Source organism: Rosa chinensis, chromosome 2 (genome assembly GCF_002994745.2).
Source record: "Rosa chinensis cultivar Old Blush chromosome 2, RchiOBHm-V2, whole genome shotgun sequence".
NCBI classification, from domain to species: Eukaryota; Viridiplantae; Streptophyta; class Magnoliopsida; order Rosales; family Rosaceae; genus Rosa; species Rosa chinensis.
In genome coordinates, this window is record NC_037089.1 from 19,901,461 (window position 1) to 19,926,789 (window position 25,329).

General features: G+C 37.7%; 4 protein-coding genes and 2 long non-coding RNA genes across 10 annotated transcripts; 3 read left to right on the forward strand and 3 right to left on the reverse strand.

Moving 5' to 3' along the window:
* Positions 1 to 556: 556 nt before the first annotated feature.
* Positions 557 to 4,829, reverse strand: LOC112185390 (GTP-binding protein At2g22870). Its single transcript, XM_024323625.2, has 4 exons — positions 4,375 to 4,829; positions 4,200 to 4,269; positions 1,075 to 1,237; positions 557 to 988 (listed from the first exon to the last, which is right to left on the reverse strand). Exons 1-4 carry the CDS (start codon positions 4,814 to 4,816, stop codon positions 779 to 781), a joined length of 885 nt encoding a protein of 294 aa, XP_024179393.1. The 5' UTR covers positions 4,817 to 4,829; the 3' UTR covers positions 557 to 778.
* On the forward strand, positions 1,232 to 2,467 carry LOC112185391. Of its 2 annotated transcripts, none has more exons than XR_002930233.2 (3): positions 1,232 to 1,761; positions 2,170 to 2,251; positions 2,339 to 2,467. It is a non-coding gene; the product is annotated as an uncharacterized LOC112185391 (long non-coding RNA). The 2 variants fall into 2 exon arrangements; XR_005806121.1 differs by having other exon boundaries at positions 2,190 to 2,251.
* Positions 4,830 to 5,671: 842 nt separating the features above from the next.
* Positions 5,672 to 8,085, forward strand: LOC112186567. Its single transcript, XM_024325025.2, has 3 exons — positions 5,672 to 6,369; positions 6,817 to 7,004; positions 7,116 to 8,085. The coding sequence occupies exons 1-3, from the start codon at positions 5,793 to 5,795 to the stop codon at positions 7,815 to 7,817; spliced, it is 1,467 nt and encodes a 488-aa protein (XP_024180793.1). The 5' UTR covers positions 5,672 to 5,792; the 3' UTR covers positions 7,818 to 8,085.
* Positions 8,086 to 8,889: 804 nt separating this feature from the next.
* On the reverse strand, positions 8,890 to 14,276 carry LOC112186568 (ACT domain-containing protein ACR1). 4 transcript variants are annotated; one of them, XM_040514157.1, is made up of 8 exons: positions 14,093 to 14,276; positions 13,630 to 13,781; positions 12,799 to 12,954; positions 12,658 to 12,703; positions 11,023 to 11,137; positions 10,765 to 10,832; positions 9,767 to 10,399; positions 8,890 to 9,664 (listed from the first exon to the last, which is right to left on the reverse strand). In XM_040514157.1, exons 3-8 carry the CDS (start codon positions 12,867 to 12,869, stop codon positions 9,173 to 9,175), a joined length of 1,425 nt encoding a protein of 474 aa, XP_040370091.1. In that variant the 5' UTR covers positions 12,870 to 12,954; positions 13,630 to 13,781; positions 14,093 to 14,276; the 3' UTR covers positions 8,890 to 9,172. The 4 variants fall into 4 exon arrangements, with proteins under 4 accessions (XP_040370091.1, XP_040370093.1, XP_024180794.1 ...); XM_040514159.1 differs by lacking the exon at positions 13,630 to 13,781; XM_024325026.2 differs by lacking the exon at positions 14,093 to 14,276 and having other exon boundaries at positions 13,630 to 14,069.
* A 1,883-nt stretch (positions 14,277 to 16,159) lies between these two features.
* On the forward strand, positions 16,160 to 18,276 carry LOC112187738 (protein PHLOEM PROTEIN 2-LIKE A10). Its single transcript, XM_024326643.2, has one exon. It carries the CDS (start codon positions 16,597 to 16,599, stop codon positions 17,815 to 17,817), a length of 1,221 nt encoding a protein of 406 aa, XP_024182411.1. The 5' UTR covers positions 16,160 to 16,596; the 3' UTR covers positions 17,818 to 18,276.
* A 418-nt stretch (positions 18,277 to 18,694) lies between these two features.
* On the reverse strand, positions 18,695 to 23,866 carry LOC112184118. The gene is made up of 2 exons (XR_002930012.2): positions 22,797 to 23,866; positions 18,695 to 19,162 (listed from the first exon to the last, which is right to left on the reverse strand). It is a non-coding gene; the product is annotated as an uncharacterized LOC112184118 (long non-coding RNA).
* Between the last annotated feature and the right edge of the window lie 1,463 nt (positions 23,867 to 25,329).

The window sequence follows — 25,329 nt, forward strand, 5'->3', positions numbered from 1 at the left end:
CAGGGTTTACAATTTGTTCATGCTCCTAGAACGGCAAATTCAGTAGCTCATAGGCTGGCAGCGTTAGCTTATGAGTCATATATCAAACAGTTCTGGCTTGATCAAGATCCAGATTTAATACTGGATGCTTTACAATATCATTGTAACCATATCCCATGATTTTAATAAAAATCATTCCTACTTTTAGTCTAAAAAAAAAAAAAGAAGTAATTATATGCAATAGGTTAGTAATATTATGGACTGAATGCAGGACGCATTCTTTTTGGCGAAGAAAGAAACCTTTGTTAATAATTAAATATTAGTACACAATCAAAACACTCTCTAAAGTGCAATACTCAAAACATCCCCTTGGCCAGTGATTGGTCCGCCCCACCACGTGTCTGTTTGTATGACTGTATGGCAAGACTTCCTCATGCAGTTTAAAGGTACTGGTCTGTCTTTTGGTCGGTAATGGGCTCAATACAAACACAAGACATGGGGGCAAGAGAAAAGAAGCCTCAGGAACATAAGCCGAATACAAAGCACAACGATAAGTATTTCAATAAGTATTTCTGCGTAACCTACAACGTACAAACATCGTTTATCTATATATACAGCAAAAATTACAGATCTGAATCACATTTGGATTTATTGTAATCAGTAGTATAAACTGTTAGCAGAAAGATAAAAAATCTCACTAAAAAAACTATGGGCAACAGAGTTGAAGTAGCTAGTTCTAAGCAACCAAGTTTCTCCCTCTGTGGTTGAGGAATCAGCAAGAATTATGATATAATACAGACTATTGATCCCAGTAGTTTCTAAGCTGTGACATGTGAAGCAGAAGTTCATCCCTGCCCAAACCAGTTACACTGCTAGTCATGATCCATGGGGGATGCTGCTTGTAGTTTTCTGCGATGAACTGCTTAAAATCCCTGAGGTTCTCATCAGGCCTCTTACCTTTGCCCCCTTTCATTTTGTCACACTTTGTGAAGACAAAAGTCATGGGTATCTAAATGCAGAAAAAAGAAGAAAAGATCATGAGGACATTACCATGAGGTTAAAGTAGAAAGCATTTCATATGAGAGACCAGCATACATTATTTCGTCCAAGCCAATTGGCACAGTCTAGGTCAATCCTCTGAGGTGGAACACTAGCATCAACAAGAAGTAGAACAGCAACGAGATTATCTCTGTTCAAGAAGAAACCTTTAGTGAATGCCGACCAATCCATCCGAGCAGCTTCTGGAGCTTTAGCAAACCTGGAAACAAAGTGAACTACTAGAGATTAAAAATAGAACAAGAGGAGGCTAAAGATAATTTGATCAGTTGTTACCAATGTATTAAAAAGCGCGCCTGAAGGCTTAGAAAGCACGAGGCGCTGTAGAAAATGAGTGTGTTTTGCAGGTGAGGCGCAGAGGCGGGCAAGGCGGCGATGCAGGTGGAAAAGGCGGCCAAAGCGCGCCTTAAGGCGTCTAAAGCGAACGCCTGAGAATTTTTTTTTTTTTTTCATCTTCACCAAAACGACGTCGTTTTGGTGGTTTTGAGAGTTAAAACTCCTTCAGGTCTCGAGCTGAAGTTATTTTCGATTCCTTCAGCCTCCTCCATCAAAACTCCGACTCTTTCACTTCCAAATCCCAATTCTCAAGAAACAAATTTGATAAAATCATCAAGAGCCCATGAGTTTTCTCAAGGATTTGGCTCTAAAGGAGGCTTTTTTCGCACTTGGAGCAAGAGATTTTCTCACTTGGAGATTTGGAATCGGATTTGCAGCAAAGGATTTAAGGTATGAATTTGATTTCCTCGATCTTGCTGGTGAATCCGATTTGCAGCAAATGTTTTGTTTTTTTTGTTCAATTAATCACTTTGGTGCAACTGGGAATGTGAGATTATGATAATAGCATAAATGAATGAAAATCATGTATGATAGCAATCGGTGCAGTGATAGCAATTGATACTAAATGAGGGAAAGAACATGGTATTGGCAAGGTTTGCAGAATATGCAGACCATAGTGTTGGGGATTATCATGTGCTTTGGTCATATTACTCATATATAATAGCAATCTGGGATTTTCATGTGTTTCTGGTAATCATTTTGTAATCAAAACAAAGGAGTGGTGTTTCATTATGGCCAAAGTTACTGGCTTTACCTCTAGCAGAATTGCTTTCTCAATTAAGTTTCTACTTATTGTAGTAATGTTCCTTGTATGGCAGATCGAACACCTTCAAGTATAGTGAGGCTGGCTAGAGTACTAATCACTGATAATTAGCTTCTGGTATAGCTTCTGTTATTATCTTTTAGAGAAATTGACAGTTATGTTTGTGTTGTGACGTGACGGTTATGTTTGTTTTGTGAGTTTCAGGGGCACATGATGTGGCTGCATAGACAAGACTCCTAGCAGAAGTTTGAGGGATCTCAGTGAAGCCAATAACAATGATGCTGATAATCAGCTTTTAAGCTTTGAGCCATTACCATCAGAATTGTATGTAAACAATTCCCAACTTCTGTTTTTTTCAGTCTGTGTGATTGGTTTCTGAGTTTCAGTGTGTAATTGGGAGGGAGTAGTCTGATTTTGGTTGTCAAATGTTAGTTTTTGGTTACAATACATGTTCTATATATAAGACTAGTTATATACATAAATACAACTGATTTATACGTAAGGCTTACGCCTTACGCCTCAAGGCGAACGCCTTCTTGAGGCTCTCCCGAAAACGCCTCGGCTACGCCTCAGCCTTTTAAAACATTGGTTGTTACATATACTTTCTGTAAAAAAAAAAAATTAAAAAAAAAAAAAAAAACAACAACAACTAGAGTTCTTCCTTATTGTTTTGCTTCAGATGTTATGAATACGAGTTCAAACAACTTAACAAAATATGGATAACAGTACTCGAGGATAAGTAGTTAGCAATCTTATAAGCAACAGCATCTTCATGTTTACATATGAATACCAAAATTGTGGCTGAAACTCCAAAAGAATGACAGGTAGGAAAAATTTCATGATTGATCATTCTATGATCAACTCTAAAGCACAATATAAGGTCTAAGACTCTCAGTTATTGATAACATGAAACGCCTCATATTGAATCTTATCCACTATTTCTTCCCCAACCTCATTCAGATCTACCAAAAAAAAAAACACTAGTTTTGTGAGTATGAAGAGAACACTAGGTCATTCAGGGGATCTCATGCCTTTACTGACAGTAACTCACAATCAAAGAAGGTAGTGCTGTCACACAGCTTTCTAACAACTAGAACTAACTCTTGAGTCTGGCACATTCAGAAAAGTAATCTTAAAAACTTCATAGGTAAGAGAAACAACAATGAACAGAGCAAATCAAAGCGGTTACCATGCGACCAATCTGGTTGAAATCACAAATAACCTGACAGGAAAGAATTCTCTGTCCTCAATCCATCCATCTAGCCAGAGTCAATTCCTTGCCATAAACTAGTGCATGTCAAACAAAACAACTAAAACTTAGAACTTCTAAGGGAAAATGCCATAAGAATGCTGCGTGTAAGTTTTGAAGCAGAAACAGGCATCGATTCTGGAGAAACCAGTCTGCACGCTAATCAATACTAAATTCAAGTCATTTGTAAAAGTTAACTGTTTCTTATCGAGAGTGAGTAGCATGATGGAATTTAGTCACTTAGATTAAGAACTATTGGAACCACTTAACAATACATAATGCCATCAGTCATAGATAATCATCACCTGATTAAAGTCAATTCACCAAGGTCTCAATCCCAACTAAAGGGAATCCTATAGAGAACTCTATCCTTTAGTCAGATAATAGCAGATAAGTGAAAATAAGTGTTTTGTGGTCGGCACAAACTCTCAAACTAATGCTTACTCTAGATTAACTGCACTTGCTCAGAAAAGTGGCTTGCATCACCCCTTTCATATTACAGAAGAGTGCAATGCAGACCGGTGTACAAAAATTATTTGCATTCCTGGTTTGGAAAAACTGACCCAACTCAAAGTTCAAGACTTTCTGTAGTAGGATTGATCTACAAACAGCTACATAATACAAACAATCCAATTACCATAAAAACAACAGCCAGTGATCAAAATCCCAAGGACGAAAAAACCAACAAACCATGCAAAATGTCATTGTCTGAATTTAACCTTACACCTAACATTTGCACTTCAGAAACTTGTATAACTAAGAAGATTAAACTTCACAAGCTAAAGTTTCGATTTTTCAAACCATACTAGTACTCACCCATAACCAGGCAAATCCACAAAGTACCAACTTTTGTTCACCAAGAAATGATTGATCAACTTAGTCTTCCCTACACAAAAACAAGCAAAACCCACAAACCCAGACACATCAAAACCACCAAAAACTCAAAAAAAGAAACCAACTTTTTTCAGTGAAAGAAGAAACAAAACCAAACCTGGCTTCTTAGACGTGAGAGCAACATCCTTCTTCTTAACCAAGGCATTGATAAGCGAGGACTTGCCCACATTGGACCGGCCCAATATAGCGAATTCGGGCCGGTCATGTTTGGGGCAGTCCTTAGCTCTACTACTGCTCTTGACAAACACCACCTCCTTAATCTTGGCGTCGCCGGCGTAGGGTCCGATAACGATGTTGGAGCCGGGTAGGACCATGTCCGGGGTCACCTCATCCGGGTCGACACCGGGCGGGACGAACAGGACGGACCGGTCCTTCTCCATGATGGGTGTGGTTTTCGAGGCTGGGGAGACATGGCGGGTGGGTTTTGCATGGGTTGGGTTTGAGAAGGTGAGGGTGAGAGGTTGGGGTTTTAGAGAGGGAGAAGAAGAAGACGGTGATAAGAAAATGGAAGTGAATAGCAGACGGTGTGCTAGTAGCATTGTTTGGGCTCCCTGGGAAAATGGAAAGACCCACATCTTTAACGACTCACTCAATTAGCTTCATTTTGGTCGGGTAAAAATTTATTTACTCTTTTTTGTCAGGTTTAAAATTTTGACAGTAATTTGACGAATTTTGAGTATTAATGTATTATAGAGTGTAGGGTAGAAGGGTAGAAGGGCGAGGACTAATCACTCAAAATGAATTTGAGAATAGCTTGAGAGATTGAAATTTGCTTAAAGGAGTTCGAGTATTACTCTAACAGTGGGTTTCAATTGCTACTCACAAAGAGATTAAGGTTGTTTACTAGAGTTTTAAGTATCATTCGCTACTTGATAAACTTAACGGTTTTATTTTTATAAAAAACTTCTAATTGTTTTATTATCTTTAAAGATTTTTCATGTCTGTAGTTCGTTCAACAATGTTAAACTAATTAATTGCTTAAACATATAATTTTTTATGAAAAGTGACATTTTTGAAGGTTTTTTTTTAGACTTCTTACTTGAATATTAAACATATTCTTACAGCATTTTGAATTCTTTATGTCCGTGTGCACTTGCTATATTCATATATTTCTTATATTAGGTTAAATTATGATTTGTGAGAATAAGAAAACCACTATTAGATACACTAACCCAACCCAATGTCTCATTTTTCTTAACCCCAATAGTAAACGAAACATGCAATCTGAATCACATTGGAGTAACATTATGAGGATAATATTTTTACTTTTTTACAAAATCAAGTTACCAAAGTAAATTATTCATACTGTATTTTTTATTTTTTTGTATTTTATGTACATAGGTTTTTACTCTCTAAATTATTGCAATTTTTAGAGAGCGAAACCAGAACGACGCCGTAGAAGGGACTCTACATCGCTTACCCAACATTGAAGAAGACCGACTCTGCAAGTCAGAAACCACTAAGCCTTGCCTTGGAAACTTTCCGACTCTCCGATCACATCTCTCTCTATCCACAATGTCATGGCTCGCCAAATCCATCGCCAACTCTCTCAAACTCGACGACGACGAAGACGACTACAACAACCCCAACGCCTCCACCCCCATCCAAAACCCTAACTCCAATGCCGCCGACCCCAACTCACCTCAACCCGGTTCCCCGTCCTCCGATCCCCGCGGCGGCGTCAAAGGCGACCTCTCTGAGCTCACCAAAACCCTCTCCCGCCAGTTCTGGGGCGTCGCCTCGTTTCTCGCCCCGCCGCCCGATGCGGCCGCTCCGAAACCCGCCGATCAGGGAGAGCCCTCCGATCCGGAGCTCTCCGAGGAGGATGTGATCGCCGGAATCCGGAGCGATTTCGCGGAGATCGGCGGGAGGTTCAAGAGCGGGATCTCGAAGCTTTCGAGCAACATGGCGGTTTCCGAGTTCACTAAGATCGCTTCGAATTTGCTTCAGTTTGGATCGGAGGAAGAGGCCGAGGCGGCTGGGCTGGCTCTCGGTGTGACGCCGGAGGTTCTTGCGTTCGTCAGAAATGTTTCTATGCATCCCGAGACTTGGCTCGATTTCCCTCTCTCTGATGATGATGAAGATTCAGATGGTATGCTTGACTTTCGATTGAACTTCAATTCGAGTAATTTGATTCAATGTATGTTGAATTGATGCTTAATTTGGTTGTGTTAGTGTAAATTAGTGTTTATTTGTTCATCAGTTTTATGAAGGATTTGATTTGAGATATTTGCTTTTCGCAAGGAGATTTCGTGTTTGTTACGATTGCAGCTCTAAAAAACTGAGAATTAGGCAACTTGGAGGTTTTTCAGATTAGAGTGAGGTGAATCTCAGCTAAGCATACGGTTTAGGAGATAAGAAATCATTAACTTTTTGGCTAAAGTGTAAAATGAGTGTGGATGTTTTGTTGATTTGTGCTGGCTAGTTTGTTGCTGAGCTCAATAATTGGAGTTATGATGTGGTATATGTAATTTATGATTAGCAACATTGGAACTTTGACTTGCACAGAAATGAGAACATTGTGAGTTTGGTTTTCCAGATTTCGAATTGTCTGATGTCCAACAAGAGCATGCTCTGGCTGTTGAACGTCTTGCTCCGGCACTGGCTGCCCTCAGGATGGAACTCTGTCCTGAGCATATGAGTGAATCTCACTTTTGGATGATTTACTTTGTGCTCTTGCATCCTAGACTGAATAAACAAGATGCTGAGCTTTTGTCTACACCCAAGGTAAGTTGGTTTTATGTGACAGTGACCCAACACTCCCCTTTTTGACATTTTTTTTTTTGTTAGTTCTGGTTGGAGCAATGTGCTTTGCTTGACTTTATGATATCTCTGCAGATAGTAGAAGTTAGAGCAATGTTGTCTCATGAGTTAAAGAAGGGAAATATGTCTAAGCCTGAATCTGACCCTTCAGCAAGTAGTGCTGCTTATTCAAAAGGAATTACTGATTCTCCCAAAGAACAGCATCTTTCTGTGCCACCGAGTGCTCAATCTGACATAATGCCACCCGAAACATCTACCATGAGATCAGCTCCTCCGCCAGCAACAGCTGATATTGAGACAGAGAAGCACCCAGTCCAGAGTAGTGAAATCCAAATTGTTGACAAGCCTGTTATTGAAGAAAGACCAGTGAAAGAGACCAAACATCCACTGCCACCCTCCACTTCTTCATCTAAAGTCTTGGACAAGAAAGATGAGGATGATGCCGATGATTGGTTGAAAGAGGAATCAGAGATGGATGGGGACGGTGTCGGTGGAACCTCCATCCCTATAGAGAACGATGAGGATGTATCATTCAGTGATCTTGAGGATGATGATGGAGATGTGCCATCAGGTTACAAGAAGGCCACATCTGGCTCTGACTCTTCAGCCAAAGATTCAAGAGACTGGGTTCAGCTAGGCAGAAGCTCTCCTGATTCAGATAAGGACATGAACTCTGTTGGAATCAGACATGCTGGGTCTGCACAGGTAAGTTCCTGTAACCCAGAAACCAAAGAATCTAATGACTGGCTTGATGTTGATGACATTGATGTTATATGATGACTGCATAAGAACCCTATTGTGAAAGGTCAATCTGGTTTAGGTCAATGTGGCCTATTCGTTTCATTCATCCCTTATTGTGAATAGACTGTGAAAGGTTTCTTTAGTCGAAGTTAGGCTATGGGGACTATGATTGTACATAAGGTTTAATACTGGATTATTATTTCTTATGCAAGGATGTATTTCTGTGTAGTGATTACAGCACCAAGCAATAATCTGATCTGTTTATTTAATATAGAATTGTACTTTTAAGTTTATGCATGCTGGAGCCTGGAAGCCTGAGTTGGGATGCTTTTTCATTTTGTTACTAACTTATTAATTTTTATTTGGGGGAGTTAAGCAGATTTTTCCAGAGTTCATGACCCGTTAAAGAAATTTAGAGAGATAGCATGATTAATCGTGTAAACATTAATTTTCATCTTAGCCTCACCCAAGATGTTAAGCATATTGGTCTAGATTTGTAATAAGTTTTCGTAAGTTTGATTGCATATGAGTATCAAGTGCCTTATAGTGCAATTTCTTGTTGTTTTTCAATTTTTTTTTAACACAGTTGCTGCAATGCAGCGGTAGATTAGCGCCTCATAATGTCTGATAACCTTAAAAAGATATTAATGTAAGATGCGACCCTTTTAATTAGATTTTTCTATCCAAATTAAGTACACTGCAGCCATTGTAGTAATTTTCTACAAATTTTCAGAATCTGCTGTCGTCAAAATAGATCATCAGATTGAAGCTGTGCACATCTCAGCACAAGCACATAGTTGTATTGTAACGCTAAAAAGATTGTGAAAACAGAGTATGGATAGTTTCATTCGCCCTTTACTTGGTTGTTTTAATTTTCTTGTGTAGCGCTAAAAAGATTGTGAAAACAGAGCATGGATAATTTCATTCGCTTTTTACTTGGTTGTTTTAATTTTCTTGGATAATTGTCTTTTACATGTACACGCAATTAAATTCTAATTTGATGCATTCTTGTTGGGGAACAAGCGTTTTTAGGGATGTATTCATTGCCACCCATATTCTTCACTGTCTTTTCAGAAGCCCTACCCTTCCTGAACTACAAAGAACCTTGTATGCTAACTAATCTGTACCAATGAGCCTTAGCTCAAGTGGCATGAGATTAGGATATTGGTAGGATTAAATCAGTTCCAAATCTTCCAAAAGAAGAAAGGTCTAGATGAAGAAATCTTCCTACAAAAGAAAAACGATCTAGATCATCTTAATTGAACTTCCATAAGCTAGCTGGCTAGGAAGGAGAGAAAAGCTACTCTTGACTCCTGATTCTACACATTTATGTACAGATGTATGACATTCATGAATACAACAAAACACCACGGAAGTAACCTGAAGCTCCTTTATGATCTAATGGGTCCAAAGCTGCTGGAAAGGCGCTCCAGTTGAGCCCAGAGCAAACTTCCAAATGACGGTCTTGGTTTTCCTTCATCTTCTACTCTCGTGTTTGGTACTCTCTGGCTTGTCCTTGATGAAGAACCATGAGCAGCCCACTTCTGTGATTTGTGAACCGCAATGGCAGATCCTCCAATTTCCTTTGTCACCAATTCCACTGTGTTCAGATTCACATCGTGACCTGAAGCATCTGTGACATAGATTGATCCCACCGCTCTCTCACCGTATGTTCCAACATCGACTCTTGATATTGATAAACCACTCTCTCGGAAGACCCTTGTGATGTCTGATAATAGTCCCATCCGGTTTTTGGCACAGAGGTCAAGTCTCAATCCTTCTGAGATCCTTCTCTCTATTGCAGCAACTAAACATAGAGTGAGCTTTTGCCTTTCACTCTCTGCGTTCAAAGTGTAGCCATCCTTGTGCCTTACAAAATATTCCTGTGAACATTAACATTCACCGTTAACTCGTACAAATACATAGTTGAGAAAATGATGTATGCACCGTAATGTTGTAAATCTGAATTATTGATTAAGATGTACCTGATCAGCCATGGTGCCCCCGGAAGAAACCAGAGCATGGAACACAACGTATTCCAAGTCAGTGAGAGCACAAACTGTGTCAAACAACAGCTTAGGACGGTCTTTGCTTCTTACATTGACAATCCAATACCCCTTCTCCTTGCAACTCTCTATCGACACATGGGTTCGATCACAACCCTTCTTGTGTCCTTTATCACCGCCATCGCAACCCCGACACATCTCGTAGTCATCGTCCCCGTACATCAATTGGTGGAGCCGCCGCTCTGTGTGGGTCCGTCCGACCGCGGGGGTAGTCAGCCTCACACTCCTCTTCTCGCCCTCCTCGTGATGGGCTTCAATTACATTTTCTAGCTGCTCTTGGACATTTGCTAGCCGTATTGGGTCCGTGATGGGCCCTCCGTCCAGCCCATCTTCGACATAGAAGATACTCGCCGCACGGGTGCTGTGGGTCCAAGCCACGGCAGCAGTTATGTTGCAGCCGAGCTCAACCAGGACCGCGGAGATCTCGGACATCAAGCCCGGTCGGTCCTTGGTGGTCATTTCTAGGGCTAAATCATTCGCTCCCGGTGCCACTTCTTTTCCTAGGCATAGTCTTGCCTCTTTTGCAATCACTCCCCTTTTAGCACAAAGTGCCTGCAAATTCATTATTTTATTGTTAAAAATTAAAATAAAGTAAAAGAATGACATGCATGTTACAAAAAATAAAGGGATGACATCATTTTACTAAAAAAAAAAAAAAAAAAAAAAGACTCCGTGTTTTATGTGCTAAAACACCATTATCGAGTTTAAAGTTAGTTACCGTAAACTTATCAATTTTTTTACATTTTTTCACTTCACAATTTAGTATTCACTATTTAGATCATCTTCCAAAGAAAATTACATTAAGGTCTCAAAAAAGGTAACTTGAACAAGAGCAAAAGCAACACGAAAAAGAAAAAACTTAGCAAAAATAAAACAGAAAAGGAAAAAAACAGAATATTTGAGAGAGAAAAAGAGACCTGCTGAATGTAAAGTATGATGCTCTCGTCAGTGATTTTGTTGCCGAGTTGATCCGTCACATGGAACACTGCAACCACACCATGCAATCAAAACAAACCCACATGAACCAATCTGCCGAGCAATTATACTCTACTCGTGGGTCTGACCCATGCATACCTCACAAAACTAAAGCTACCATCTTTTTCTTTATATCAAAACGAAAAAATGATTAAACGAGATATATATATAATACCAAAAAAAAAAAGAAAAAGACATACCATCCATAAACCATCCACCATCAGAGGAGATATAAGATTTGGAAATAACAAGATCAAGATCTGTCAAAACTTGGACCATCTCCAGTAAAATCCCGTGCTTGTTTGCACTGTCAACCTGTAAAAGGGTTGCATCATCAGTAAAAATAAAAAAAAGATTTATCCAGGTCTCATGCATATGTCATTTTCATCTCTCTTTAACCAAATCAATGAACATTTCCTAGTCTACGGCTCGATCTGTTGCAAGTATAGCAATTGGGTCCAGGGTAGTTTTCCTGGTCTGGCTATATATAACTAGATGATGTCATCTGGTTAGGGTTTGCTGGGAATCTGGTTGCGTAGGGATAGAGAGGGGTTGGAAGCTTAAAGTGACGAAACCTTGCATGGAATTGTTAACCCTGCAGGGCTTGGAAACTGAAAAAGTAACAGAAAATAAATGACGATAGCTACTAAAGCTTTACCATCTCTTTCTCTCAATTTAATGGCCTCCACTTGGGGACACCAAACAACTCGATCCCTCTAGGGCTCTAGGCTCTAGTTTATAAAAGTTGGTTATAATTAAATTGGGGAAGTGGGATTTAGTTCGGGTTTTTGGGATTTAAACTAGTTTAGGGATTGAGTAATTAACTAATGGGTAAAATCTTTATATGGTATCTGAATTATCAAGAAACGTATTTTTTAGTAAGTACAAATTTTTAGAGAGTTTAGGTACATGTATTATCCCTCTGTTAACCATTTTAGTACTTCCGTCAATTATTCTGTTAAAATAGGGATAAAATCGTAAAAAACCTATATTTTATTTTATTTTACAAGTTTTTTATAAAACTAAATTAAAATAAATTAAACTAATTGAATTTAGTGAATATCTAGATTTACCTAATACCTCCATTGGTTAATCCTATTAATTGTTTGAGAAAAAACTTATCTCATTAGTTGACCCAAATTAATATATATTAAATTTTTATAAAAAAGAATTAAATACAAAAAAAAGTACTAAAATTAATTGCCTCAACTCTCAAGTATCCCGAGAACAATTTTTATGTGTCAAAATATTTTTTAATTATAGATATTCAATATAATAAATACTATAATTTTAATAATGAATGAAATGACTATTTTACGGTTATCATTTTACTCACATGAGTGTCACATGATCGCCACGTAGACATCTTTAAAGGAATAATAGACGGAGTACTATAGGAGCTAACAGATGGATAATACAAGTATCATTAGACTCTCTTAAAAAATACATTTCTTAATAATTCATGTACCATATGAGGATTTTACCCTTAACTAATACATCTATAGTGTTTGGCAGCAAGCCATAATGGAAGGGATATTGTCTTTGTAGATGACTAGATGGTATCTCCTGCATGGTTGCTCTGAAATCTATGGATGACCCACTTGGACACTAGAAAAGTTGAAAGCAACTTTCCAACAGCACAAAGATTTATTTGTTATTCTGTTTAATGTAGAAGTTCCAAATTAAACCCATGTCCATCACCTACCCACAAGATAGACTAATAATTGGTAATATGATATGATCTTGTTAAACAGCAACTAACTAGACTCGAACTGGTGAACAAGTAGGAAGCATGGCAACAAAGTTTTATGTTTATCAAAAACATATAATCTAACCTTCACGAGGGTGCAATCTTTGCATGTGTCGTTGTCGATACAAACCCTGCAAAGCCAAACCAGTAAATACGTGATCACTGATTCTCCCTTGTTAATACCACGGCGGGTGAAAATGAAAACATAGATGAAATACATACATACCACGGCGGGTAGATTCTTTCGATGAGGCATTCGTACTCGGGGTCGATATAGGGCTGGTAAATTATTTCCATCTTCTTCAATTTTCAACACATGTACAACACTGAGTTTGCAGCTGCTTTGTTGCAGCAAGGAGATGACATTGCTGGTTTGCTATACCTGTATATATAAACAAGAAACAAAGTATTTAAATAGAGACCATATCCCAAAACCCATTCTAAATTAAATTAAGAAACGCGTAAATCTTGAATAACTTGGGAAAGGGATAAGAGAGCGGCGTCTAGCTTGTTTCTTAAGTCAGTTAAAATAACACCTAGCCTAGAAGAACTAATTAAGGCACCTGAACAATTTGTATACTTAAAAAAGGATTTCGTGTAGCTTTGTAATTGTAGAAGGACAGAAAGACTAAGATTTGCCTGATGATTAGCTTGGAATATTAAATCAAGGAGGAGACTGGGAAATTGTGAAGAAAATTTGATTGTTTTGACCCGCAAATACAGTGGCAATTCAGATATACACACAAACCACGTTGATTCACTCAACAAAGGAAAATAAAAAAAAACTAAACTATCAGAGTGAAAACGTTCTAATTCTCATACCCAAGACCAGAGAAGAACCAAACATATCCAGATTGTTGATTCAAACAAGAAAGGAAGGAGATAAATTGTAGTGATAGATCAAAATTTTGATGAAAAGAGAGTACATATGAGAAAGAAATCTGAAATTTTGTACAAAACCAGATCAAAATCTCTCTTCGAATTCATTGACATTGATTATAATTCTTTCTTGGGATCGTAATAAAAAGTAACAAAAACTAATCCAACTGAGACTAACCTGAACACACACACAGAGCCGTTCTATTGTACACAGAAGCGAAATTCAACAGAGGAAGAATTGAAGAGAGAGTTTTGATTCTTGGTTTGTGGAAAATTCAAAGGCGTTAGAATAGCTTAGCTAGGAACAGTGAGTCCTAGCTATATATGTCCCTAAATTTAGAAAAGAATGTTTGCTGGTGAGAAAAATATATAGAACCGAAACAGATGGGATGGATCATGGATGGTCATCGATTAATATAACAAACACAGAAACCCTGAAAAAAAAAAAAAAAAGACAGAGAAAAAAAACAGTAAAAACCCAAAAACTCTGGCTTTCGCCCTCTGTTGCTTTCTTTACTATTTTTGTGGGGAACAGAAAAACGTGTTGTTTTAGGGTTGATCGAGCCTTCCCAGGAGGGACTGAGATTTTTTTTTTTTTTTTGGTAGAGGACTGAGACTTTGGATACCAATCAACCACGTACAAGAACACTACACCACGTGGCAGACGGAGAGCTGCTTACACCACATCGGCCGTGATGATGCATCATCGGCAAAGGTACGGCGGTTCGGGTTTAAGATATGGATTAAGGAATCTGTTTCGGGATTACAGCTATTATTGATGGAGAGAGAGAGAGAGGGGTTTAACGGCTTTAACCTAGTCAGGGGGAGCGAGAGAGAGAGAGAGAGAGAGGGGTTTAACGGCCTTAACCTAGTCAGAGTACACAAGGTGCTGACCTGAACAAGTCTGTGCAATGGACTTTGGGTGATAAGGTCAAGAATCATGATCTTGCCGTAGATATCAATGTCCTCCAGGTCATGGTATTGTGTGGTTTAAGAATATGGGGTTTGACGTGGAAGTGAGTCTTTTCCAAGTTATATGAGATTATTGAAATGTCCATCTTATCCCTTTTGACTTTTTGAAAAGAAAATTCAAACAACAATCACCAAAAATTAAATACACAAGGGCTTGGGCTATGGTTCCAAAATTTTCTATATTTATGTTTTATTGTTTTTTAAATTTAGTAACATGTGGCTTTATGCCGGCAATAAGTCTCTATCACTATTTGATAGGGCGATGTGGGTTTGGTCCCAGTATGCACACTCAGTGTGTCTTATTTGGCCTACCGAAGCGGTGAACTATTTGCTTGATCAAAAAGACGCAACCTTCTAGTGGCATGATGAAATTAGGTGTCGCTGGATATATTTCCGTGCAGCAACATAGTAGGAAAGCTGTGTAATTTGCAATGATGCTTCTTTATGATAGAGTTATCTTTCCGGTATGTCACTGCTATGTCAAAGCAAACGGAGTAGCCATCTGTGCACTCTTTGCTAATTGGTGCTTGTTACAATACATAGATTTTGTAGAGAGTTATAGTATTATTTCAGGATGTTCTCTTTATGCTTATTGTAATTTGGGGTTCAGGCTCTACGTCCCCCCTTTGTATTTTGCAATTTCATTAATCAAGGCTTGAGGGCAGCCGCACCAGTCCCTTTTCAAAAAAAAAAAAAAAATTAAAACTTAGGAAGAAGATAATCGGACCTAAATTAATCCAAGTTAAAAGCATTTAGAATATTTAGAAAAAAATTCATTTAGGGAAAGATATCTCTCCAAATTTTTGTCGTGCAAGGGGAATGATCAAGGTTTGCAATCGACAAATTTTAAACATTGTTTATCAGTGTGTTACATGACGTGAAAACGTGAAAAAATTAACTACGAATCTATGATGGAAATTGAAGATATGAAAGCGGGACTTCTGTTGGCTATACATGAGCGCATGATTAATGTTGACATTGCATGTTTACAGTCGTAGAAGGGACCAACAGTTTTTTAGACTTTCATGAGCTGAGATTTAAATATGAGATACAACTGAATTTGTTTGAGAGTACAAGAGTAGGGTCGGCCTTGGGCCAAGGCAGATTAAGCCTGGTACTACTGCGGCCCCAACTCCAAGATCCCAAAAGAATTTGTACACAAAAACTGAAAAAAGCCTGGTACACCTTGGGCTTTTGTTTCTGATGGTACATTTTTGGCTGACGAATTACTCATCAGAAAAATCTTTTAAATAATTAAAAAATTTAAATAATTAAAGAGAATGCATAGTTAAATATTCCGGTAAAAAATAAAAGAAAAGGATACACACCAATACTAACGGAACTTCTATCACTCTATTTGAAACTTCCTTGGGCACAAGTGCCATTGAGTGACCAGTGTTAGTGGAGAAAGCAAATCTGAGAAAAAGAAATATTTAATTGCAGGATCCGTAATTATTTACTTAAGCTAAAGTTTTTGTTTGGGACAAAATTGCCTTCACTACGTATTACATCACTTTTTTATCAAAACATAGTGAGATTGTTAACATAAAATTTCTCTTTGGATACTTTGTGCTTATTTTTTTATATTTTTTTTTGGCAAAGTGCGAAGACTTCATTAGATCTTTTTAGTCGTTATATAATAACAAATAACAACAAGTCTTCAATTTTGGGTCTGATTGGATATATCATTTATCACATGAGCGTGACAAATGATATAAAAATAAATATGGCTTTATGGTGGCTGTTGAACATTGAAATAAAGCCGGTGATCGTCAGGCTTCTCTCACCCATTCACAAATCACAACCAGAGAAAGAAAGAAGTAGACGCATCAACAAAGCTTTCTCTCATTATTTTCAACACCAGACGGCTTATCCTCCTCGGCAACGGTTCTTAGCTCATCCCCTTCTCATTCTCACAGGTCTGATTCTTTCTCTATCTGATTTGTTGATACAATATATAAACGACAACACCCAATTCGTTGTTGAAAAACCCAACTGCCCATTTAGCTCAAATCTTGTCTTCCTCAACTTGTGGACCCAGTTGAGGTAAAGCCCTGTTCTTTGTTCTCTGCAAATTCAGAAACCCAAGGCCTAAGATTTAGACCCTTTTTGTATAGTTTGTTGGAAGTTTGAATCAAATATCAAAATTGGGTCTTTGAGATTGGTGTCCTTGATGGACCTGGAATTGGCGAAAAAGGGTTTTGATTATGCCCGGAAAAGGAAGAAGTGGCTGTTTGTAATGGCTGCTTTGGGCTTCTCTGGTTATGGTGCTTATAGGGTTTATTACTTGCCTTCAGTGTGTCAAAAAAGAAAGAGGCTTTTGAAGCTTTTAGGGGCTTTAGTTTCTGTAGCTGAAGTAGTTTCAGACTCTGCTGAGTCGATTGGAGTTGTGTCTAAAGATTTGAAGGAGTTTCTGCAATCTGATTCTGATGAAATTCCGAATAGCTTGAAGCAAGTTTCGAAAATAGCTAGGTCGGATGAGTTTTCGGGGTCTGTTGTTAAGGTCACACAAGCTGTAACCTTGGGAGTATTGAGGGGTTATCAAGCACAAACCAAGAGTCAGAGTCATGGTGGTGATGGAGTTTCTAGTAATTCAGGCTTTATGGATCAAGTTATGGATAAGCTTTTTACCAAGGCAGGGTCTGGTTTTACTTCTGTTATTGTTGGAAGCTTTGCTAAGAATTTGGTATTAGCTTTCTTTTCGGACGAGCAGTCTGGTGGAGGATCAAATTCGAACAGTTTTCCAAGTAAGGATCAATTTGGCATGAAGATGAATGATGTTCCAAGATGGGTGGATGTGGCTTGTAACGAAAAGTGCAGAGACCTAATTGCTGATTGTATCCAGTTATTTGTAAGCACAGCTGTTGCGGTTTATCTTGACAAGACTATGGACATCAACACCTATGATGATATCTTCTCTGGGTTAACTAACCCCAAGCATGAAGTGAAAGTAAAAGATATGATGTTATCAGTCTGTAATGGTGCGGTTGAAACTCTTGTTAGATCATCTCATCAAGTGTTAACAAGTTCAAAATCCAATGTGAACCATCCGAATTTGAGTTCAGGTTCTCAATTGGCCATTGGTGATGGGAGAAAAGAGAGTGGGTGGATCGGTCAAGTATCCTCTACTTTGGCAGTTCCAAGCAATAGAAGGTTTGTTCTTGACTTGACTGGACGGGTTACATCTGAAACAGTTAGATCATCCTTGGATTTTTTGTTGGAGAGACTATTTGATGGGATGCGGAAACGTGTTAATTCTGCTCGTGTGGAAACTGTTGACAGGGGAGTTGAGGTTGTGAGATACGCTGTTGCAAAGTCTTCCGTTATCGCCACTATATGTCTATCTTTGTGTTTACACATAATTGATAGTCCATGGCTATTGGCACCGGCTTAGCTTGTTAAGTACATTCTCATTTGGTAAGTCCGTGACCATGTATACGAAAATTCTTTTGTGTAACTGCCTGTTTGTTGCCTGCCTGTATATATCATCCAAATCCACAAATTCATTGAGGAACTGAAGAAGTTGAATGATACAAGAGTGCTGCTTAAGGCTGAAGGTCCTCTTAAACTTGCATGCATCCAACCTTCATCGCATTCTGGTCCTCATTACGTGATGGCAAAGCGTGCGAGACAAAATGTTCCAGACTTTGTGAAGAAAGAAACTTCATTATTCATTGGGCAATTGTGTCCAGATATAGTCCTGTTTTATCAGCTGAATGATAGACTGTATACCGGAAGTAGGAAAATTTAGAACTTAAATACTTTTACTGGTTGTGAACCTGCACTGATTACACCATATACATATCATTGTAGCATTTAATATCTTCTCCAATATATCCTTAGAACTGGTGGGCAAAGGTGTTGATTCTTCATATACATGCATGTTTTATAATTCTTTTCATGTTAATTTTACTTGGATATAAATCTGCAAAGTACAGTACATTGCTATTTGTTGAAATGGTTTAGTGAATATAATCAAAATGTAATGCTTGCCTGTTGGTATACCCTGTTGGTGAGAACAAACAACAGAAATCAAATAGAAGTTGATATTTGGTTGGAGGTTATACTAGGAGGTCAATAATATTTCCAGATCCAAACCCATTACATGATCATCTTTCTCAGAATGATATTAATAACCCATTTTAATAAGTTCAGATGAGTACAAATAAGGACCTACTTTCAAAATTTTGCATTATCATTCTGGTAAGTGGTACCGGAAAATGTTCCATCGATAAAATTGCAACTCAACGAAAAAATTTGACATGCGGACAGATCGAAAAGTATAGACAGCATGAATTTATAGATAAAAACTTGGAAGCTTCTTTCATACGGTAGCTTGTTAGTCTGCATGAATTTTATACGAGAACAGTTTTCCTCCTTATATCAGCAGGCTGAAAAACAGCGTCATTGAAATTTTACAATAAGCAACCTGAGAAGAAATACAATTAAGCAAGCAGAGGACTTTCTTCCCTCAACTATAACAGCTTCTAGAAACAGTTGCAGATTGCTGTTGCCTTCATCATATTCTTGAAGTGTAAATGAATGAACTAATTAATATACCATCTTCATCTCCTGGCTTGCACCACTGTGAGACAATCAATCATGAGGGAATGCGATACCATATTGGTTACTTTGAGCTTGCATCAGTCTCCTTTGCAGCTGCTTCTTCCTGCTGCTTCTTTGTCCAGTACTCCTCAAGTGGGGGTCCAAAGATTGCCTTGCCTGAAGCAACTCCAATTCTGCAAATTCCACATGCATTTATCAAGTCAGCTTGAATGACGCTCAAAATCAGATCAATCATATTGGAATATTTGAAATTGTAAGCAGGCTGCAAATTTGAAGGAAATTTAAAGGGCATGAACCAGCAAATTGTAAGCAGGCTGCAAATTTGAAGGAAATTTAAAGGGCATGAACCATGCTGGTTCATGCCCTGGTACCAAGGTTATGTTTTTTTAAACATACATACCAAGGTTCTAAGGAAGCTAGCACTAAACACAAAAGTATCCACAACATTAAAACTCAGTGGAACCACTTCCCAGCTGAAAATTCAGCCAAGAGAAGAATCAAACCGGATATTCAAAGCATATAAATGATCACATTGTTTTACCATTTAAGCTAATGCTCTAATGCTTATAGGTTTTATCACTTGTCTCCAACACCTAATCACCATCTACTACCACATATATTTCACAAATTTGGGAGCCTCTGTTGGTGCTAATCAAATGATTATTACATAGTTCTAGTCCACCTTCACTTCCACTTTGCATCAGAATACATTCCCATTTTTGGCTACATCTGATGTGAAATGCATTACTTTCAATAATCCCACTGTTAACAATCAACTTGTTGAAGGTCTCACAGTCTCAATGTTTGAGTGTTATGCCGAATGGATTCCCAAAGGGACTATCCTAGAGCCCTTTCTCTAGATTTTAAAAAAAGCAGTAACAAAATCAACAAATCAGAGAAAAGAAGTCATTGGAGATACGTAATACGTTGCAGTGATCATTATCAATAGAAATACTTTCTGGTGAAGACTGCAGACAAGATGACATGTTGAGTAATTCAATTTTTCAGAAAAGCTGCTGCACTTTCTGGACAATGGCACTATGCTCCAAGGTTTCCCTGTCTCAAGATCGATATATGCCCGCTGCGCCCCCCCCCCCCCCCCCCAAAACAACAACAAAAACCCCAACAACGAAAAAGAAACCAGAAACAGACAGGAAATACGAAAGTACCTCTATTTCCGAAAAGTAATCACACCAAATCCAAATCCCTAATGTCCTTTTGAAAAAAATATCCTACCAGATACTGAAGTTATGGTAGTTTTATAATGTCCAACCTATTCAATGATTCAAGGAAGGAGATAACATAATTAAAGCGAAGATGAGCTGCTAATAGCCAAAGGACCCAACAGACAGCTCAGAGCAACAATTGTGAATTTCAGGATTTCATCTAGGTGTAAAAGTAACTCATGGTGTTAGCCTGATCACATCTATCAATTCAAGTTTCTTATAATCAAACCAGAGTTCCCCATATTCCAAATGTCAAATAAAAAACAAACAAAAATCATAAAAGAAAATAACAACAAAAGCAAAACAACCTGAGAAGGAGAACAAGTGTTTCTACAAACAATCTTCATCACTCAAGAATTTACATGAACCAAGCCTAGCAGTCCTACAAGCTCATCATTAAAAGCGACATTTGGTTTGTGTATGGATATTTATACAGAATCTAAAGCATGTATTCTGCGGCTCACTCTTAATACAACTGTCCTGTATTCTATCAATAACCAGTCATTATAAACATAAGCAATGATTTTGCTTTGCGGAACATGGCCATTCTCCATCACTTTTACATGTCCAATTCACTATCTAAATGGAGGACAAAAGCTAATAATATGAAAACTTGAGGCAAGCTTATGGCAAGAAGGGTTTTTTGTTTTTTTTTTTTTTCCTGAACATAGGTGCCAGGGTTCTAAGGAAGCTAGCACTAAACACAAAAGCATCCACGACATTAAAACTCAGTTGAACCAATTCCCAGCCGAAAATTCAGCCAAGATAGGTACCAGGGTTCTAAGGAAGATAGCACTAAACACAAAATTTCCACGACATTAAAACTCAGTGGAACCAATTCCCAGCCAAAAATTCAGCCAAGATAAGAAACTAACTGGATCTTCAAAGTGAAAAAATGATGACACTGTTTTACCAATTAAGCTAATGCTCTAATGCTTATAGGTTTTATCACTTGTCTCCAACACCTAATATCGCCACATAGTATAACACATATATTTCACAAATTTGGAAGCATCTGTTAGTGCTAATCAAATGATTATTACATAGTTCTAGTCCACCTTCATTTCCACTTTGTATTAGATTACATTCCCATTTTTGGCTACATCTGATAAGAAATGCATTACTTTCAATAATCCTATTGTTAACAATCAACTAGATGAAGGTCTTGCAGTCTCAAAGTCTAAGTGTCATGCCTATTGGATTCCCGAAGGAATAATCCTAGAGTCTTTTCTCTAGATATTGAGGACAGAAAAATGCAGTAACAAAATCAACAGATCAGAGAAAAGAAGTCATTGGAGGTAAATAATACCTTGCAGTGATCATCATCTATAGAAATACTTTCTCGTGAAGAGTGCAGACAAGATGAAATGTTCAGTAATTCAATTGTTTCAGAAAAGTTACTGCACATTCTGGATCAATGCCACTATGCTTCAAGGTTTCCCTATTACAACTTTTTCCAAGTCCTGTCTGAAGATCGATAATGCCCGCCCAACCAGAAACATACAGGAGATACAAAACTACCTCTATTTCAAAAAAAGTAATCTCACCAAATCCAAATCCTTAATGTCCTTTAAAAAAAAAAAAAAAAAATCCTACCAGATACTGAAATTATGATAGTTGCATAATATCTAACCTAATCAATGATTCACGGAAGGAGATAACAGAATTAAAGAGAAGATAAGCTGCTAACAGCCACACATCTACAAAGGACCGAACAGACAGCTCAAAGCAACAATTGTGAATTTCAGGATTTCATCTAGGGTGTAAAAATAACACATGGAGTTAGCATGATCACAGCTATCAATTTAAGTTTCTTATAATCAAACCAGAGTTCCCAAATTCCCAAGGTCAAATAAAAACAAACAAAAATCATAAAAGAAAATAACAACAAACCTGAGAAGGAGAACAAGTGTTTCTACAAACAATCTTCATCACTCAAGAATTTACATGAACCAAGCCTAGCGGTCCTACAAGCACAGCATTAAAAGCGACATTTTGGTTTCTGTATGGATATTTATACAGAATCTAAAGCATGCATTGTGTGGCTCACTCTCAATACAACTGTCCCGAATTCTATCAATAACCAGTCATTATAAACATTAGCAATGATTTTGCTTTGCGGAACATCGCCATTCTCCACCACTTTTACATGTCCATTTCACTATCTAAATGGAGGAAAAAAGCTAACAATATGAAAGCTTGAGGCAAGCTATATATGAACCTAAAGTACATCACTTAAACCTCATCACATACAGTCAAACATTCACACCATACACACCACAATATAAAGATCGATGCTTTTTCCTGTTCATGGGTTGGCATTTTCATGGTCAAAAAAATCAAAGTGCAGAAAGTAACTTAAAATTGACCAAAATTACAAGCACTACCAACCAAACCAAATAGTAGACTATGATAAGCAAGCACAATGAAACTGGGCCAAACCCCACAGAACAAACTGGATTGTTCTTCAACATGAAGAATGGCATAAAATCAATATTACCTATAGCTCAAATTCGTGAATATCAAACTGAGACTAATAAGTTGAAGGAAAAGAGTAGTTGAATTGGAGAAAAGATCTTACATGACTGCTCCGATAACTAAAGGAAAGGAGAGGAATTTGCGTCGACCAAACATTTCCTCTGCAATTTGTTTGCTTTTGCTTTTCACGATTCAAGGATTTTCAGCTGCTTTGCGACTTGCGAAAGAGGGTTTTAGATCTTGGAGATTTTAGGAGCTTCGTCTTCTGGGTTGGGTTTCTAGAAAATTTGGATTGGGCCGAGACCTAATGGACTAAAAGCCCAGCATTAAGGTTCACACCAAATCTAAATTCGTTCACCAATTTACTCTAATTAAGATATTAAATTGGACAGGAATCATAATAGTAACATAACTTCACTTCACCAATTAAGGATCCCCTCAAAAAGAAAAAATTCACCCCAATAGATTTTATGATTAAACATTCGCCTAACCTGAGCAACAGTTTACCCGATTGAAAGATATGTTTCGCTATCGAAATGGCGAAATAGGACTGGAGTTTCCTCCAGAGGTTGATACCATTGCAAAGTCTCCCAAAGGGTAGATTAGAAGAATGTTAAGTGCAGTGCAAAGTCATCAGGTGAATTTCTACTCACATACTGGTTCTCATTCGAGACATCAACTGCCAGCGGCATGTTCATTTGCTTTCTGAACTTAATTGATGGTTTTGTAGGGTTGATAGCTATATATGATGCCTATGCACAAGCTGAGATAGTTTTCCTTTTTCCTTTGTCTTCTGATCAATGGAGGAGGAAGGAGTTGAACTTGAAACCTCTAACGATACTTTGTTGGAGAAAAATGTCATGTCACCAAAACCGACTGCTAGTTGGCTTCCATTATCCTTCCTTGATGAGATAAAACAAAAAAAAGGCCGCAGGAGGGATAATTTTGAAATATGTTTTGCTTCACTAATTGGTTTCGTGGTGGAGGACTGGAGGTTCTCCGTTCTCGGATATGAGGAATTGTCTAATGCTTGAGGAGGAGAAAACAAGAGTGGAATAGACGTTTGATATTGGATTATTGGGTGTACGTAGAGGTTAAATCTCTGGACATGCCATCGGAGTTACAAACTGCTAGCTACATGACTTTGTTGGGAAGATTAGAAATAAATACGGGCGGTTGTCACTACAATTTTCGAAGAAATAAAGAACGAGACATTTTATAGCGAAGAAGTACCTAGTCACATGTGCTTCGAATATTCGTAGTGTCCACGAAGAATATGCCATCGTTTGATAATTTTTTCGAGATAACATTCCTTATATGTTCGAATACTCGTAATGTCTAGCAAAATATACGGCTATTTTGAACCTTCCTAAGAATATTTTTGATTTTTTTTAAACGGATATAGTTTTCCTAAATAGCATTTCTTATATGCTTGAGTATTCATAATGTCTGTGCACAATATGCCAGCATTAATTTTGGATAGTTTTCCACGATAGCATTCTTTACCGGAAATTTTGAACCTTCCTAGGAATGTTGTTGAAATTTTTAGTCTTCTAGATAGATAGTTTTCTGAGATAACATTCTTTATATGCTTTTATTTATTTATTTTTTTTTATAAAAGAGGATCAAAGGGTTTCATTTTTTTTTTCTTTATATGCTTGAATATTCATAATGTCTATGCAAAATATGCTGGTATATATATTGAACTTTCCTAAGAATATATGTTTTTGATTTTTTTTTTTAAAGGAATAGTTTTCCGCGATATCATTCTTTTTTTTAGGGAAATGGAATCATGTTCCAATATATTACGACGTCACTGCGTCAAGATAGAGGGTTTCAAGAAATTAAACCACTCATAATACAAGTCCAAGAACAATATAGACTGCGAAAAGCAGCCCAAATCTCTCTAACAAAAAAACTAAAAACCTAAAGGAACTCCAAGGAAAAAACAGAAATTAAAAAACCCCTACTCCGATCTATCCCTAAATCAGAGCAACTGACATGACAAGTATTGACGCCTAAGACCTACAATGATATACATCGCCACTCATCTAGCAGCACACAACAATGTATAATATTCCGCGATATCATTCTTTGTATGCAATATCATTATCATAGTGTTTGTGAACTTGAACTTTCATTTTATTTCAAAGATGCGAGATTCATAACAATCGATGAGCCAAATTGTTTACCTGGATCTAATAAGGAAAACGAACTCTTCGACAACTTTTGGTCATAGTTTCCACCAGACCTTATTGTTCTTTTTAACAGTTGCAATTCCCATTTCCACTAAGACATGCAACTGAATCCGAGCTAGCTGCAGCCTCTATAGCCGACTGGAATTTGGAGGACCATTTTATACCTACAATTTTACAGAGAGATGTGTATTGATGGTCTACAAAACCATATAACGAGTTGGGCGCACGCGTAATTGGCAACTTGCAAAGCTCCTCCTATCCTGAGGGAAAAAAGTTGACTAGGAGAAGGATAGTCAAAGTTGAGAACTAGCTAGCTATGGTTGTTGCAATCTTAAATTTCAATGACGGCACGGCACATATATTACATGTTTGGTTTAATATTCTATTGTCATAAGTCTTACAATGCTCCACTACCAGATTTTGCAATCTTCAATCCAT

Coding starts and splice junctions, on each gene's coding strand:
- LOC112186568 (XM_040514159.1), bottom strand. CDS start 12,869: ATGGAAATAATTTACCAGCCCTATATCGACCCCGAGTACGAATGCCTC. Junction 10,833..11,022: donor TGGTGGATGGTTTATGGATG/GTATGTCTTTTT, acceptor GTGTGGTTGCAG/TGTTCCATGTGACGGATCAA. Junction 9,665..9,766: donor GGGGCACCATGGCTGATCAG/GTACATCTTAAT, acceptor TAATGTTCACAG/GAATATTTTGTAAGGCACAA.
- LOC112185390 (XM_024323625.2), bottom strand. CDS start 4,816: ATGCTACTAGCACACCGTCTGCTATTCACTTCCATTTTCTTATCACCG. Junction 4,270..4,374: donor TCTCACGTCTAAGAAGCCAG/GTTTGGTTTTGT, acceptor GTTTTTGTGTAG/GGAAGACTAAGTTGATCAAT. Junction 1,238..4,199: donor GTGGATTTGCCTGGTTATGG/GTGAGTACTAGT, acceptor CTTTGTTTCCAG/GTTTGCTAAAGCTCCAGAAG.
- LOC112186567 (XM_024325025.2), top strand. CDS start 5,793: ATGTCATGGCTCGCCAAATCCATCGCCAACTCTCTCAAACTCGACGAC. Junction 6,370..6,816: donor TGATGATGAAGATTCAGATG/GTATGCTTGACT, acceptor TTGGTTTTCCAG/ATTTCGAATTGTCTGATGTC. Junction 7,005..7,115: donor AGCTTTTGTCTACACCCAAG/GTAAGTTGGTTT, acceptor ATATCTCTGCAG/ATAGTAGAAGTTAGAGCAAT.
- LOC112187738 (XM_024326643.2), top strand. CDS start 16,597: ATGGACCTGGAATTGGCGAAAAAGGGTTTTGATTATGCCCGGAAAAGG.